Genomic DNA, 14,379 nt, shown 5'->3' on the forward strand with positions numbered 1-14,379 from the left:
AGGCCTGTGAGGCCCTTTCAGAAACCTGCTCCACTTCATCTCGGATGTGTTTCTTCTGTGACAAAATTGAACGCAAGCCTTCTTTGTTCTAACTTCTAACCAGTTTATAAGCCAAAAATAAGTTTTAGGTCCTAATATTTTATGCATTTGATTTGGCAGATGATTTTATCCAAAACTACTTACACCACATTGATGGTATAAGTTTTACCAGTTTATGCATTCCCTTAGAATCGAACCTATGACCATGGCGTTGCTAGCGTCATTCTTTACTGTTCGACAGATGAATTTGAAGTACAAATATTACAGGTATTTTTTTTCAAATGTGTTATTTCAAATATGATGAAAGACATGCATAAAAACAATACATTATAATTCTAAAATAAACATTGTGTTTAAAGCAATAATTTACCCAAAAATTTAAATTTGTTTGAAAATGTACTCACCCTTAGGCCATCCAAGATGTAGATGAGTTTGTTTCTTCAACTGAACAGATTTGGAGAAATTTAGCATTGCGTCACTTGCTCACCAATGGATCCTCTGCAGTGAATGGGTGCCGTCAAAATGAGAGTCCAAACAGCTGATTAAAAACATCCCAATGAACCACAAGTAATCAACACGACTCCAGTCCATCAGTTAACATCTTTGTTAAGAGCCGTGTGTTTGCAATAAACAAATCCATCAAGATGTTTATAACTTCAAACCGTTGCTTCCAGCTCAAATATGAGTCCTGTATCCCTAATATTGTATAGAAACAAACCCATCTACATCGTGAATGAACATTTTCAGCAAATTTACATAACAACCTTTAAAACCACTTGAGTTAGATTGAGTAAAGGGTTTGGGGCAAATAAGCCACCGAATTAAAAATGTATAAAATGTTATTTCATACATTTCTATTCTAGGGATATGTAGTTAAAAGTTTAGTGCAGACATGGCTAATTCAGGGCCTGGGGTGAGCAAGGTTGGCCTGTGATTTGGCCCACCAGGCTATATCACACAATGGGGGAAAATAGGACAAAAACATGCCATTGATGCATCTCTTCATTTCTAGTTAAAATATTTCTGCATCTTTTATATTTGCATTGAAATGTAAATAATAGTAATGTGTTTGATTTAAAAATATACATTTTAACATAAAATTGGATGGACAACATTTACTTTTAGACCATGGCTGTCAATCAGGTTTGATTTTTGTGTTTAGTCAAAGGTTTGTGCACCTCTGGTTTAGTGTTTCTACAGGTGTTGTGTCTGATATCTGTAACTGCTGTCTCAAAAATGAGTGTTGTTGAATTGTTGCATTGCATTTATTGTGTTATGAATTTTGTAAGGATTAATTGATGATGTGCATTGAATTATTAGAAAAAATAATGCACACCCTAGGTGGTAATGCAGCCATGATGTGAAGCACACCCATTATTTTTCAATAGTTCAACAGCCTGAAGTCAATTATTCCGCTTACACTACAGTTACTACACCTCAAGACATTGTTCAGACGGTGTATTTCAAGATGTTTGTCAGGTTTTTGCCCTTAACTTTCTTGTGTGGAGGCCTAATTTCTTATGCATCTCATCTCAAGCCTCATTTGCTAATTCCAAAATGTCATTTTAGAGCTCGTAACGGAGGCTTGAGCCATCGATAATGCAGTTAATGCAGACAAATGCAGTTATTAGAGAGAGATATTAAGTGTGAATTACCTGTGTGTCGATAATAGAGGATACGTTTGCAATTGATGTTGTAATTAGAAGCTGTTTTTGGTCAGAGTGAAAATGTAGAAAAAATACCCTCATAAATACAAAAAATAGACCCGTAAATCAATTCCGCTGGCCAGGTATTACTTTCTAATTAAAACTTTTACGGTGATGTCATGGCATGGTTGTTGTTGTTGTTGTTTTTTTCCACTCCAGAGTCCTAACTAGGAGTTGACTGAATGTTCCCTGAAAGAGGAAGTTTGAGTCATACATGAGTAAAATTAAAAAATTGTCTTTAAAAAGGAAGAAAATGTAATTTCGTAACCCAGTACACTGTTGCCTTTCACTGCTGTGACCTTTAAGAGAGGTGGAGGGGTTTGTAGAAGACTGTGATAGCTGAAAAAACACAAGTGGCTAAGTGTGAGCATCAAGAAAAGAGACGTCTGTGTATGTTCTTGGAGGGTGTGAGAGAGTTTTTGGTATTTTCAGGGTGTTAGACCTACTCGTGTGAACAGAGGGCCACCTCAGGAAGTCAAGAGGTATTTTTAGTTGTTAACTTTAGTTTTACACCCACGCCTCAGAAAATGCGAAAGAAAGCTCAGACCAAGGCCTCATTCATTGCTCACTTTCAGCAGTGCTTCTGCAAGTGATTGTGCACTTCAAACTGGCAGCCTATTCTCTGAACCACCTCAAAGTAGTGAGATTACCCAAAATGGGAAGCTGGGAAAGTTGTTTGTGTTGGTCGCAGTGCCCTGTGGAGGACTGTGTGTAGAGTCTGCATTCTTCAGTCAACCGGATGTGGGCAGAACGGGATGATCCGAGATGGGAATATCAAGAAGACCCCTGTGAAACTACCTCTTGAGACAAGAGACCGTATGGACGTGCCCACATTTAGATGATAGTCCCACCTCAAGCCTCAGGATTTGACTGGATGTGCCAATGACATCATTTTTGTTCAGATTGATTCATTATTTATTGTTAAGTTTTATATTCCATATTTAGTGGTAATTTCAGAATTCAGACTAATTTGGATATTTCTTCTCACAAATGTCAGGGTGAGAAGTGAGCCTCATTTAAAGAATAAATTACTTAAAATACTAATGTTATGCTAATGAATCAATATTATTAGTAATAGGTTTGGCATACTTTTTTATTATTATTTCTTAATAAGCAGTGAAGCAGATTCTTTAAAGGGGTCATATGATGTTGCTAAAAAAGAACATTATTTCGTGTATTTGGTGTAATGCAATGTGTTTATGTGGTTTAAGGTTCAAAAAGCACATTATTTTCCACATACTGTACATTATTGTTTCTCCTCTATGCCCCGCCTTTCTGAAACACGTAGATTTTTTCAAAGCTCATCTGTCTGAAAATCAAGGTGTGCTCTGATTGGCCAGCTGTCCAGTGCGTTGTGATTGGCCGAATACCTCAAGTGTGTGATGGAAATGTTACGCCCCTTACCATACTTTGATGCCGTGTCCCCCCGCACGACGGGACAAAACCAGTAAAACCCATTATAAACAAGCCATTTGTTGCATACAGTGGGGACATAATTACTGATTATAATGACTTATACTGTCTTTTTACGCATTGCGTTGCATCACGCTGCATAAACGTAAAACCATGTCTGCGTTTGTGATCGGAGAAACGACAAACAACAGCACTTACTCTACACTGCTCAAAACTCGCGTTTGAATCGTCAGTGGCAAATTCTTTAAATATGAAAACTTACTTACAGGCTGTGAGTCAGAAGCGCCAGACTGTCCTTGCAAAATTGGAATTGCCCCACTTTATAGAAACAACCTTTGTGCACAGACGCATTGTAGGCTACTCTGCAGGTTCAGGAAACAGTCCTCCATAAAATGCGCTGCACACATCTGGATATTTGGCTTGAACTGTTCTGGAACAGTGTTGTAAATACAACTTAACCACTGATTTCTAGTCGTGTCCATTTTTGGAAGACCAAACAAAGTAGTTTCGCTTTCACAACGAAACAGTCTCACACACAGTGGGCTTGAGTGAGGAACGGCGGTGTGCTTGAGTAAACGGAGGACGGAGGCCTAGAGTGAGGAACGGCCGGCGGATTCGACGAAGGAATGGCCGGCGGGCTTGCGGCAACCACATGTGACGACCCCGGGCTGGACTCCGCTTCGTCCACGGTGAAAGCCGATCCGGCGATCCACAGCGCGAAGTTGATGTATTTCCTCAGCGACCAGCACAGATCAGCTCTAGGCATGACGAAGCAGATATCGTCCTCTTTTGGAAGACCAACCAAAGTAGTTTCGCTTTCACAACGAAACACAGCGCCTTCACGACATGGTGGCAGTGGCAACAACAATACTACAGCCAGAATAAAAGTTACGCCGCCTTTCTTTGTGTGAACATTTGGGCGGCGTTATGCAAATCTTCCCACATCGTGACGTAGACATGTGGGGGCGTGTTAGAACGAGCTTTTATAAAGAATATCTCTTTGGATTTGAGACTTTAGTCTTTGCAACTTTACAGATCTTCTTTATGCACCAAGAGCTTGTAACACTCCAAAGAAAGTAAAGGAAGGAAAAATTGAAATCGCATCATATGACCCCTTAAAAACATTAGTAATATATAAAAAACTTTTGTCTGCCAAATGAAAACAAAACAGGAAATGACGTCATTGAGATCCCTGCTGACCAAATTAGTACATTGCTTTAAATAAATAACATAATTTGAGTATTTTATTATGAGGTAAGGTTAATTTATATTGTAAAATATCATGTGGCAAGTCTCCCCAAAAATTAATAATTCGTGATATTTGAAAAAAAACGTAGTGTACACTTAAAAACTTTTGCACTCAACTCAGAGGAATGTGTCAAGGGAAATAATTTTTTTAAACTATTCAAATCCATTCAAATTGATTTATATAGCACTTTTCACAACACACATTGTTTTAAAGCAGCTTTACAGAAAATACATGTCTACTTTACAATTTAGAGTGATCTGTTTTCAGAAGTTTTTTTCCGATAAAAAGTTTTTCTTTTTTTTTATTTTGGACACTCTTATATTCTATTCACCCCCATTCAAGCATACAGTCGCCCACCCCCAAATAAAAGAGATCAGTTGCAAAAGTTGTCCACTAATTATTTCTAATAGCATCCCAGCCTATGTAACTGTGGAACATCATGGGTTAAAGTATAAACCTCAATATGAGGAGAGCTATTTCCTTACAGTCTCCTTTCCAGGCAGATGGGTCACATGAGGACAGCTGGCCTTAATATCCCTGTAGTGCATTACTCCTGTCTCCCATTGATTGATATTGTGCATTTGGCAGTTCTGTACAACATGACTGTCAGAATGGTTCGCAACGCAGATGTGTGCAGATCATCAGTCACATAGGCTGTGCTTAACAAGTTTGCGTCAGCTCAATATAGAAAAAGTGCCACAGTAATTAAGTGTCTAATGGGTTGATATTGCTGTAGGCGAGAGATTGAATAAAGTACTTGTGGCATAACAGGCTGTTTGGAGAGCTTTCTTTGAAATGCAGAAGTAGGAAATTGAGTTACTCATTCTGGTTTGAAGGGAAGAAATAATAAAGCAATGGCATCGTTTTTTTTGTGTAGGATGACACTGCATTTCTGAGTGCAAATCTGAGTGTCATATAAAGAGTCCCAAAATAAGATCTTTCCACTTATAAAAAAATGAAGTCATACAGAATGACATGAGGGTGAGTAAATTACAACAGAATTAATTTTTTTTGGTTGAATTATCCCTTTAATAAAGCTATCCCTACTGTACAATATTTGATTTGCAAAAAAACCTGCTGTACACAATCTGGTACATGCCTTCTCAATTATAGTTATCTGAATTATAGTTCATACATTTTAGCAAGTAAAAGGCCTTTTAGTATCATTCTAAAAACATTCCTCTTCAGGTCATGGGACATGTGTCTTTATGCTGTGAGATCTTTACAGATTTTTTTTGAATACATGTAAGAATAACTTTTTTTGTTGTTAGTAATATTTCAAGATGAACATTTACTGGACTGAAGCAACTGCATTTTACTTGACTGTCCATACATATTTTTTTTTAAATATGAAAGATATATATACTTTTTAAAGAAATCTCTTATGCTCATCGAGGCTGCATTTATTTGATGAAAAATACTGTAATATTGTGAAATATTATTACAATTTAAATGATCAGTTTTCTATTTTAATATACTTTAGAATATAATTTATTGCTGTGATCTTACTGATCCCAAAGTTTTTTAACAGCAGTGTGTATATATATATATATATATATGTATGTATGTGTATATATGTATATATTTATGAGAGATAGATAGATATAGATATATAGATGCATTTTATGTAAGCACCAAATTGCAGTTTTTGCTCGCTTATTTTTATTTTTTTTTCTCCTGCTTGAATATGAGCTCTATATCCAGACTAAATGAGCCATAAAAGCCTCAAGTATCAAATATACTACATTTTTTTCGAGATTCTTTTTATTTGAATTTGTCTGAATTTTCAACAAAATTTTCCATTTATTAAAATTCTGATTATTATTTCATATGTCAGGCTTTACAGGGTTAAGTATGTGATGACATTATGCTCATCTACATGCTTGTAATCTTTCCCAGCTTATTTCTCTCTTCTTATTTTAATAAGTGGTTATCACTTCATCTTATCATTTGCCTGTGCCTGTGAGAGAGAGAATGGGCCGGGATGCCAGTAAATTCGCTCACCAGTGCCAAAAGGCCTGGGCAGCTGGCACAACTCATTCACACAGACGACAAAGTCCTAGTGTGGACAAATTGGGTCACACCTCTCCTCACACCAGCATCACGATCACTTAGACTCCTGCTGTTTATCTACTCCTTCATTTTTACAGGTCTTAATTTCCTCTGTTTTGATGGAAATTTGTTGACGTCATTTCTACTGATTATCTTTTTATAGACTTTATGGATCATGGACAGTTTTAGTTATGTTTATCAGCTCTGAATGCATCATTGGTTGTTGGAGAGTGATGGAAGAAACCAACTTCTCAAGGACAGGTGCCGTTTTTAGCGGAAGAGCATTGGCTAAAAACATGCGGCATGGATTTGTCCAATCTGCTGTCCTTACTTTATCTTTGTCCTCATGTTTGAGATCACAGCTGTGACTCAGTGAGACGCTCATCCCACAGATCCATTTTGTCTAAACAAAGCCATGCCTTGTCACCTTTAACAGTGTGTCTGGCAGCAGAAGCCGCACAGGGATGAAGACTGAACTCTGTGTGCATACGACGCCACCTTTATACACGCTACAACAGCATTCTCTCAGCATCCTTGCCAGAATTTCTTGTCAGGATGATCCCTGGGCTCTTCAACAAAACGTTTCAGATTTATTTTTGGTCTGAAGCGGAATATGCATCAGTATTGCTCTGTTTCAAAACCTAAACTACCAGTAAAAACCAGTAATGTTGTGAAATATTATTACAGTTTAAAATAACTGTTTTGCATTTAAATTTTTTTTAAAATGTCATTTATTCCTGTGATGCAAGGATGAATTTTCAGCATAATTACTCTAGTCTTCAGTGTCACATGATCCTTCAGTATTATTCTAATATGCTGATTTGCTGCTTAAGAAACATTTCTTATCAATGTTGAAAACAGTTGTGCTGTCTTTTATTACCAATTTTGATCAATTTAATGTGTCCTTGGTGAATAAAAGTATTAATTTCTTTGAAGGTAAAATCTTCTTACTAACACCAGACTTTTGAACTGTATTGTAGTTTAGCATATCGCTAACGCCCCATTCACACGGGGTGTCAGCGTTAACGCTTGACGGAGGTTGTTTCTGAAGCTTGGTGCTGACGCGACCGTCAAGTGACAACAGCCAATCACATTTGTCTTCTGGTGTTGCATGAACGCGATTGGCTAGCGTCTGCGCTAGGGTATTTGCATAAGGTGATCTGACTGGCTGACGCCTGCGTTGGCGCTTAAAGTTGAAAAGTTTTCAACTTCTGCCGCAAGCAACGGACCCAACGCGGGTGAGACGGACCCGCAATTCATTTCGCCAACGCTTGGGGCGATACCCCTTATTTTGTTTTTGATACGATACCGATATTTTTCAAGGCAGTATCGTTGATATCGATACCGATTTGATACTTCTGCACTAAACTTTTAAATTATGAAATGTATTAAATTTATTAAATTACTAAGAGTAAAATGGGTAATGAAAACCACTTAACTTTGTTTAAAAAGCATTTTAACCCGTTTAATCCCAAATTTTTCCCAGACATGAAAATATTCAAATGATGCATCATTATTTCAACCCTTTGAAATAATCTATAATGTTATTTTATGGTCAGTCTCAATTGTAACTGGTGGGATAATTTGTATATTGAATTAACATATTTCTGCAGTCATAAAATTTTTTATATATCTTAGCCTAGCTATTTTAAACAGTTTGATCACTTTCTAGGGTTACTATTATGCATAAAAAAACCCTTATACAACATTGATAGGAATACTGAGATCAAATACCAAAAAATACAACCATCAACGTATTTCAAAATTTGTAACATACTTTTTTGTAACATATATCATCACATTTTTATATTAGTGCTACCAGTATTACAACATTAATATTCTAACTTATTTGTAACATTTGAACTTTTGATTTAGTGCAATATTTTGTACTGCCATTAGGGACTGCCAGTGAATGGCTGTTGCATGCATAAAATGCAACCTTTTTATTCTGACAGTGTATGATTTCTATTAACATTACAGAATAGAACATGATCAATATTATTTTTCAACCTTCAATTTAAGTAATTGTAGTTGCACAAACTATGTAGGCTACAATTTCAATTTGTTTATTGTGAAATAACTCAAACATTTATGTTTTTATTTCTGTCCTCTGATAAGCATTGTTCAGGGCTGCCATTCCCAAAAGCTTGAATGCTTTGTCATGATACTTTTGGGAAACGCAGCCCTGTTTGAATGCACTGTCAGCAGTGAGTGAACGCTCTCTGTGATTGATTGGTTCTGTCTTGCAACATTTGCGTGTGTTCAGATGAGCAGGAAAATAGTTCTATCCTACACAATTACTCGCTAACAAAGGTTATTCGTCCAATTCAATGCATATTGTACGCATTATTATTATTATTATTATTATTATTTTTGTTAAATAAACAAAACCACTGGTAAATAAAGCGCACCTTAGTATCGATATTTTTTGTTTTAGTATCGATACTTTCGATACTCGCGTCAGTATGGATATATCCATACTTCGGATCGATACGCCCATCCCTAATTCAAAGTAAACGAGAGGCGTTGACGCTGACGCCCTGTGTGAATGGTGCTTAAGCTGGAGTGCTGTTCTAAGCATAGAAAATACACAACACATGCAAATATTTCTTAAAAAGTAGTCGAAAATGTATTAATTAATGCTGATATTAACATTTAGATTAATAAATGCTATGGAAGTTTTATTGTTATTGTGATATTGTATTTTTGTATAGTGATCACATTTTTTTTTTCACTGAGTTCTTTGTAATTGCATCTTGGGATTGTCTGCTTTGTGACAAACATGTGCAATGCCATTAGAATTTGGCGTTTTTGGACAGCTTTTGCATCGGAAATGAACTGGTGTTGCCTTTTTTAAAACTGTTGTTTTAGACCTACAGCATTTGTTTCTCTAAATAAAAAAAGAGTTTGGACATTTAGATGAAGTAATGCGGAGAGACTTGAGTGCCCTGCCACACCTTAATTGGCTCATGCAACCATGTGCATTATCTGATGGGCGAATAAGAGTTCATTACACTCAGCTGACCATGCCGAAAATGTGATGGTTGTTTAAACAGGAACACTGTTTACGTTGTGAAGGTACCTAGAACTGATGGCGTTTTGGCATCTGTGACAGAAACCGGGAAAGAAAACATATGGCTAATGCTTTTTCAATGTCTCTCACAAGTTTGTTCTGCTTCAGAGCTCTCAACATTGTCGGTATGTATATGGTTGAGAGATGAATCATAAACTATTAGGAGGATGTAGCCCAAGCGGTAATGGTGTTTTAGGTCATGCTGCCTGTCAAACACTCCTTGAGCTCAACTTCATTAGTATTCAGTGGCGGTTGCACAGCGGTGGTTAAAGTTGCTCAGTAAGGCTCCAGTGAAACACTAAAACTCACTGTTTCCATCAGCACACAGGAAGACTCTTCTGCAATGAGCTGGTTTTTAATCTTTAACCTCACTAGAAAGGCTGAACGAAGGGCCCAAAAAAATTATTTTCTCCTCTCTCCCTTTTCCACAGGCAGTGAGCATCAACAAAGCCATCAACACACAGGAGATTGCTGTCAAAGAGAAGCATGCCAGGAATATCCTTTTGTATGTGTCGCCCTAATAACCTCAAATTAGACCAAATTCAAATCTACTTGATATCGTCGACATCACTAAATAACCATTGTTTAAATTTATTCTGCTCATTGAAAGCCCTACTTTTGGGAAAAAATAAATATATACAGTATATATACACAAATACAAACTTGAGCATTTATACCTGTTTTTATTTATTTATTAATATTTTATTTAGTTTTTTGTTTTGATTTGTTTTGTTTTGTCCAATGAATAGCCTGCTTTTAAGATACAAGGTGCTAGATATCAGTAACCCAGACAAACCAATTCACCTGCCAATATTTTAAACTTTAAATTAGCTTTTTTTTTTTTTTTTATTAATTTTATTTTGAAGAATCTAATTTGAGGGTTTTTTATAAATTTGCAGAGCTTTTAAACTTGCTTTTATGTTGTTTTAGTAATTAATTTATAAATTTTTTAGTAATTACTTTAATTCAATTTCTAATTTGAGAATAATATGGAGTATTTATTTTATAAACTTGAGCATTTAAATGTGCTTTATTTTATTTTACTTCATTTTATTTATTTATTTGTTCTAATATTTGATATTTGATATTTGATATACCAGACATACCAATTAATCTCCCAATATTTGGCCATGATGACTTTATCAGCATCACCCCATAACTGTGCTTGTATTATTGTATAAATTTAATTGTATCATAATATATGCAATTAATTGTATCATGTATTGGCTATGGGGTTTATATATTTCAGTTCATTTTTAGATAAATATATATGTAACTCCATGTAGCTGCACATCAGTGTTTCTTTGCTTCAGTACTTAATATTCATTTAAATGATGTGGTTTGGTTAGTCCTTCTCCCAGAAGGCTGGTTCAGGTATCTGGATTAAGATGCAGAAATCTCAGAGATGCAGACTTTAAGTCCCAAACCCCTCAGTTTTGTCCTTGACTGGCGTCTTCACCATGCATATTGGGCACGCATCATGAGAAGGGGGCTCACACATTCTGGCTTGCTGTCAACCGCTTGCCCCTTTCCAGCAATGCAGTGCTCTGCTGGAAATTTTGCCACGTCTTCCACAAGCTGCTGAGGGACGGCCATCCAAATGTGAGTACAGCCATATTAACTCTTAAACATCTAATTCCACCTCACTCTCACTTTCTCTCAAGCGCTTAGTTTCTTGGTATCTGCTTCTCCCTTTGATTAATTCATTTTTCTCACACACTCAAATCAGCTCCCCAAAGTAAACTCAGTATGCATCAGTGACACATAATGTGTATGTGTGTGTGTGATCTGTATTGAGCAATTCCACATCAACTCTCACAAGCCCTGTTCCAAAAACCTAATCAGCTGTCTACTTAGACAGCATTTTAAGGTGCCATATGCTCAATCCTGACCCAAAATCTGTTCAAAAAGGTTAGCAGCAACATTATGCTGCCATCTAAGACCCTTTTTGGCTAAATTCAGGGCAGTGCTGTATATAACCTATGCAGATTGGTCGGTCCCAAAATACATTCTGATATTTCATTCCATACTGAAAATTATCAATAAAAAAAATTCAGCTTAATTAAAAAGATGCTGTTTTACTTAATATTTGTGTGTGCTATGCTTAAACCGTATCAAATATTGGCCATAAAACACCCTGCTCTTTGGATACTTTAAAAACTTTGGAAATTAAAATTTATTAAAATTTATTTTTGGCCAATAACTAGCCTTTTTTCAGATAAATCATTCTAAGATACGCGGTTCCTATTTTATTTTAATTGATTTTATTTATTTTGAGGTATCTTATTTGAGGATAATGAGGCATTTTTATTTTATTTTAAACTTGAAGAAATTTTAAACTTGCTTTTATTTTATTTTGAGTTATTTAATTTGAGGTTAATATGCGGTATCTTATTTTATTTTGAGACATCTTATTTGATGGTAATTAGAGGTATGAATTTTATTTGATCTGAATTTGAATTTTAGGGTAAAATTAGGTATTTAAATGAGGTTTAAAAGAGAGAATTAGAATGAGAGAATTAGAGGTATTTATTTTATTATATTTTTAGAATGCTGTCTCAACTCTTCCTCTGTCTCTCTGTCACCTCAGGTCATTAAGGACTCCATGCGGCACAAGGCTGACCTCAACGACATGAGCAGGATGTGGGTAAGTGTGTGAACACAAGTTGTGGCTGCTGGTTTTAATGATTTCCCACTAAAACTGAGGCTCGCTCAATAGAACTCTGTCGTATTGAATGAGGCCCTGTCAATCTCATTGTGGAAACTGTCAGCAAGCCATTTCGTTATTGCTGATTGACAGCTGAATAGCTTGGCATTCTGTGTATGAGTCAGACACACTAACCTCAGCGCAGAGATGATCTGTAATTAGCTAACGATGACGTGAGCGTGTGTTTGGCACTCTGGAGGAATGCTTACAGAGCTTTGCTTGTTATGTGTGTACCAGTCAGACATCCCTGATATCTCATGAAGTGCTCTTATGAAGTGTGTGTTGTTGGATGTTTTTATTCTTTTGGTCTTTTATCTAGAACTTATATTTGATGTTGTTCAGCACAGTAGTCAACTAATGTTGTTTTTATTGTGCTTTATAAATAAATTATTGATTGTTTGATTGATGTATTGACATTATTTAATACTAAAGACAAATTGATTCCAAAATAAAGACAACATATTCCAGATTATATTTTTTCTTTATTAAATACAATGTAAAATGAAAAAATTTAATTGTTTTTCTTACATAGCATAAATGGGTGCTTATACAAGAAAATCTGTAGCTGCCGCATTACAGATTTGGGGAGAAAATTTAAGTGTGATTTTTCTGATATGTTTGCTGTGCTTATTTGCAGGACTGCACAGTTTAGCAGAATATTTTGTGATTATATATCAATATGCTGGTAATAATAACAATAAAAAATAATTGTTGTTGTTGTTACTAAATAAAATTTATATTATTGTAATATATCACTAGCAAATAAGCAAATTGAATATATAAGAAAAATCATGTATTAATAATATTTTTATTTTATTATACAAATGCAACATTATTATGCAACAATACTAATTATTTATGACCATCTTTATTTATTTCCAAAAGTTTTACCTGCAAACTTTTATTTTGGTGGAAAATCACTGGAAGTCCTTAAAGCTTGTCTTTTTTTGACAATAGTCGGTTTATTAACGCTTCTCATTTTTCAAGTTTGGGAAGATGGTTGGCGCATTTTAAAGGTCCCATATTGCCAAAACTGAAATTTCCTAGCTTTTTTCACGATTACTGAGGTCTAGGGGCTATTTATCTACCATATAAGTTTCAAAACAGTCAGTCCACAGTCAAATTCACACAGCCTGCTTAAAGTTCTAGCTATTTTTCACGAACCGTTGTGACTTCCGTAAAAAGTTGACGTCAGAACGAATGCATGTTATAAGCATCCCAAACTCAGAGCAGATGCAGAGATGAGATTATATGGAGCAGAATTTACTGTAAACCAAGCTGATCTGAGACACTGAAAACACTGGATCACAAGCTGCTCATGTGTAGAAGAACACAGTGCTGCGCTTCACTCTGAAACACGCTCTGTATATACAATAATTAAATCACAGCCTTTGCGATTTGATAATCGCATTAAACCATATTTTGATTTCAGATTTATTTTGATTAATCGAGTAGCCCTAATGCAGTAAGTTGTGAATGCCATTTCATGTTGACTTTAGCATTTATTGTCAGCAATGCAAGTGTTTCTAGTGCAGTTTACAATTAGCTGTGTATCACTAGCAGACAGGAAGGGTCAGATGGAACATGCTGAGTTGCTGAGCGTGCTGCAGGATTAAACTCAGAAGAAACATTTCATGCAAAAAGTTCTGTCCCCTTCCTGTTATGATGTCACAGTAAGTGGTGAAGTAAACAGGAAGTGAAAAAATGAGCTCATTAACTTGACTTGCAGCTGGTTCTATTATATGTGTACACCAAACATGTTAACAAACACCAAACATGACCTTAATCTGCCCACAGTGACTCACACTTTGGACTGTGAAGTGAGCTGATCAGCTGAGAATGAGACGAGGACTCATTAGCTGCTACTGCTGCTATGGAAGGGCAACGACATCATTTCCTTTTGAAGCGTTCAGTGTTTTTCTTGCCCTCATGCTCCTCTCTCTCTTCTCAGGGTCATTTGAGTGAAGGCTATGGCAAGTTGTGCAGCATCTACCTCAAACTGCTCATAACCAAAATGGAGTTTCACATCAAAGTGAGTGACTGAAGCCTTGAAGGAGGTTTCAGCAGAACATCCATCTTCTAACGCTCCTCCTCTGATCTTAATTCCCAAACTTTTCCAGTCTTTATTCAGTTATATTGT

The 14,379-nt window shown here is 36.0% G+C and overlaps 1 protein-coding gene across 1 annotated transcript in view; it reads left to right on the plus strand.

Moving 5' to 3' along the window:
* Nucleotides 1–14,379, plus strand: part of LOC107554248 (huntingtin-interacting protein 1-like) — a 51,524-nt gene that overhangs the window by 12,622 nt on the left and 24,523 nt on the right. The window contains exons 2-5 of the mRNA XM_016236706.1: nt 9,964–10,027; nt 10,992–11,134; nt 12,123–12,179; nt 14,191–14,271. Coding sequence (XP_016092192.1) covers nt 9,964–10,027; nt 10,992–11,134; nt 12,123–12,179; nt 14,191–14,271 — 345 coding nt within the window. The remainder of the gene's footprint in view (nt 1–9,963; nt 10,028–10,991; nt 11,135–12,122; nt 12,180–14,190; nt 14,272–14,379) is intronic.

The sequence above is a fragment of the Sinocyclocheilus grahami genome, unplaced genomic scaffold (assembly GCF_001515645.1).
Source record: "Sinocyclocheilus grahami isolate Dianchi unplaced genomic scaffold, SAMN03320097.WGS_v1.1 scaffold496.1, whole genome shotgun sequence".
NCBI lineage: Eukaryota > Metazoa > Chordata > Actinopteri > Cypriniformes > Cyprinidae > Sinocyclocheilus > Sinocyclocheilus grahami.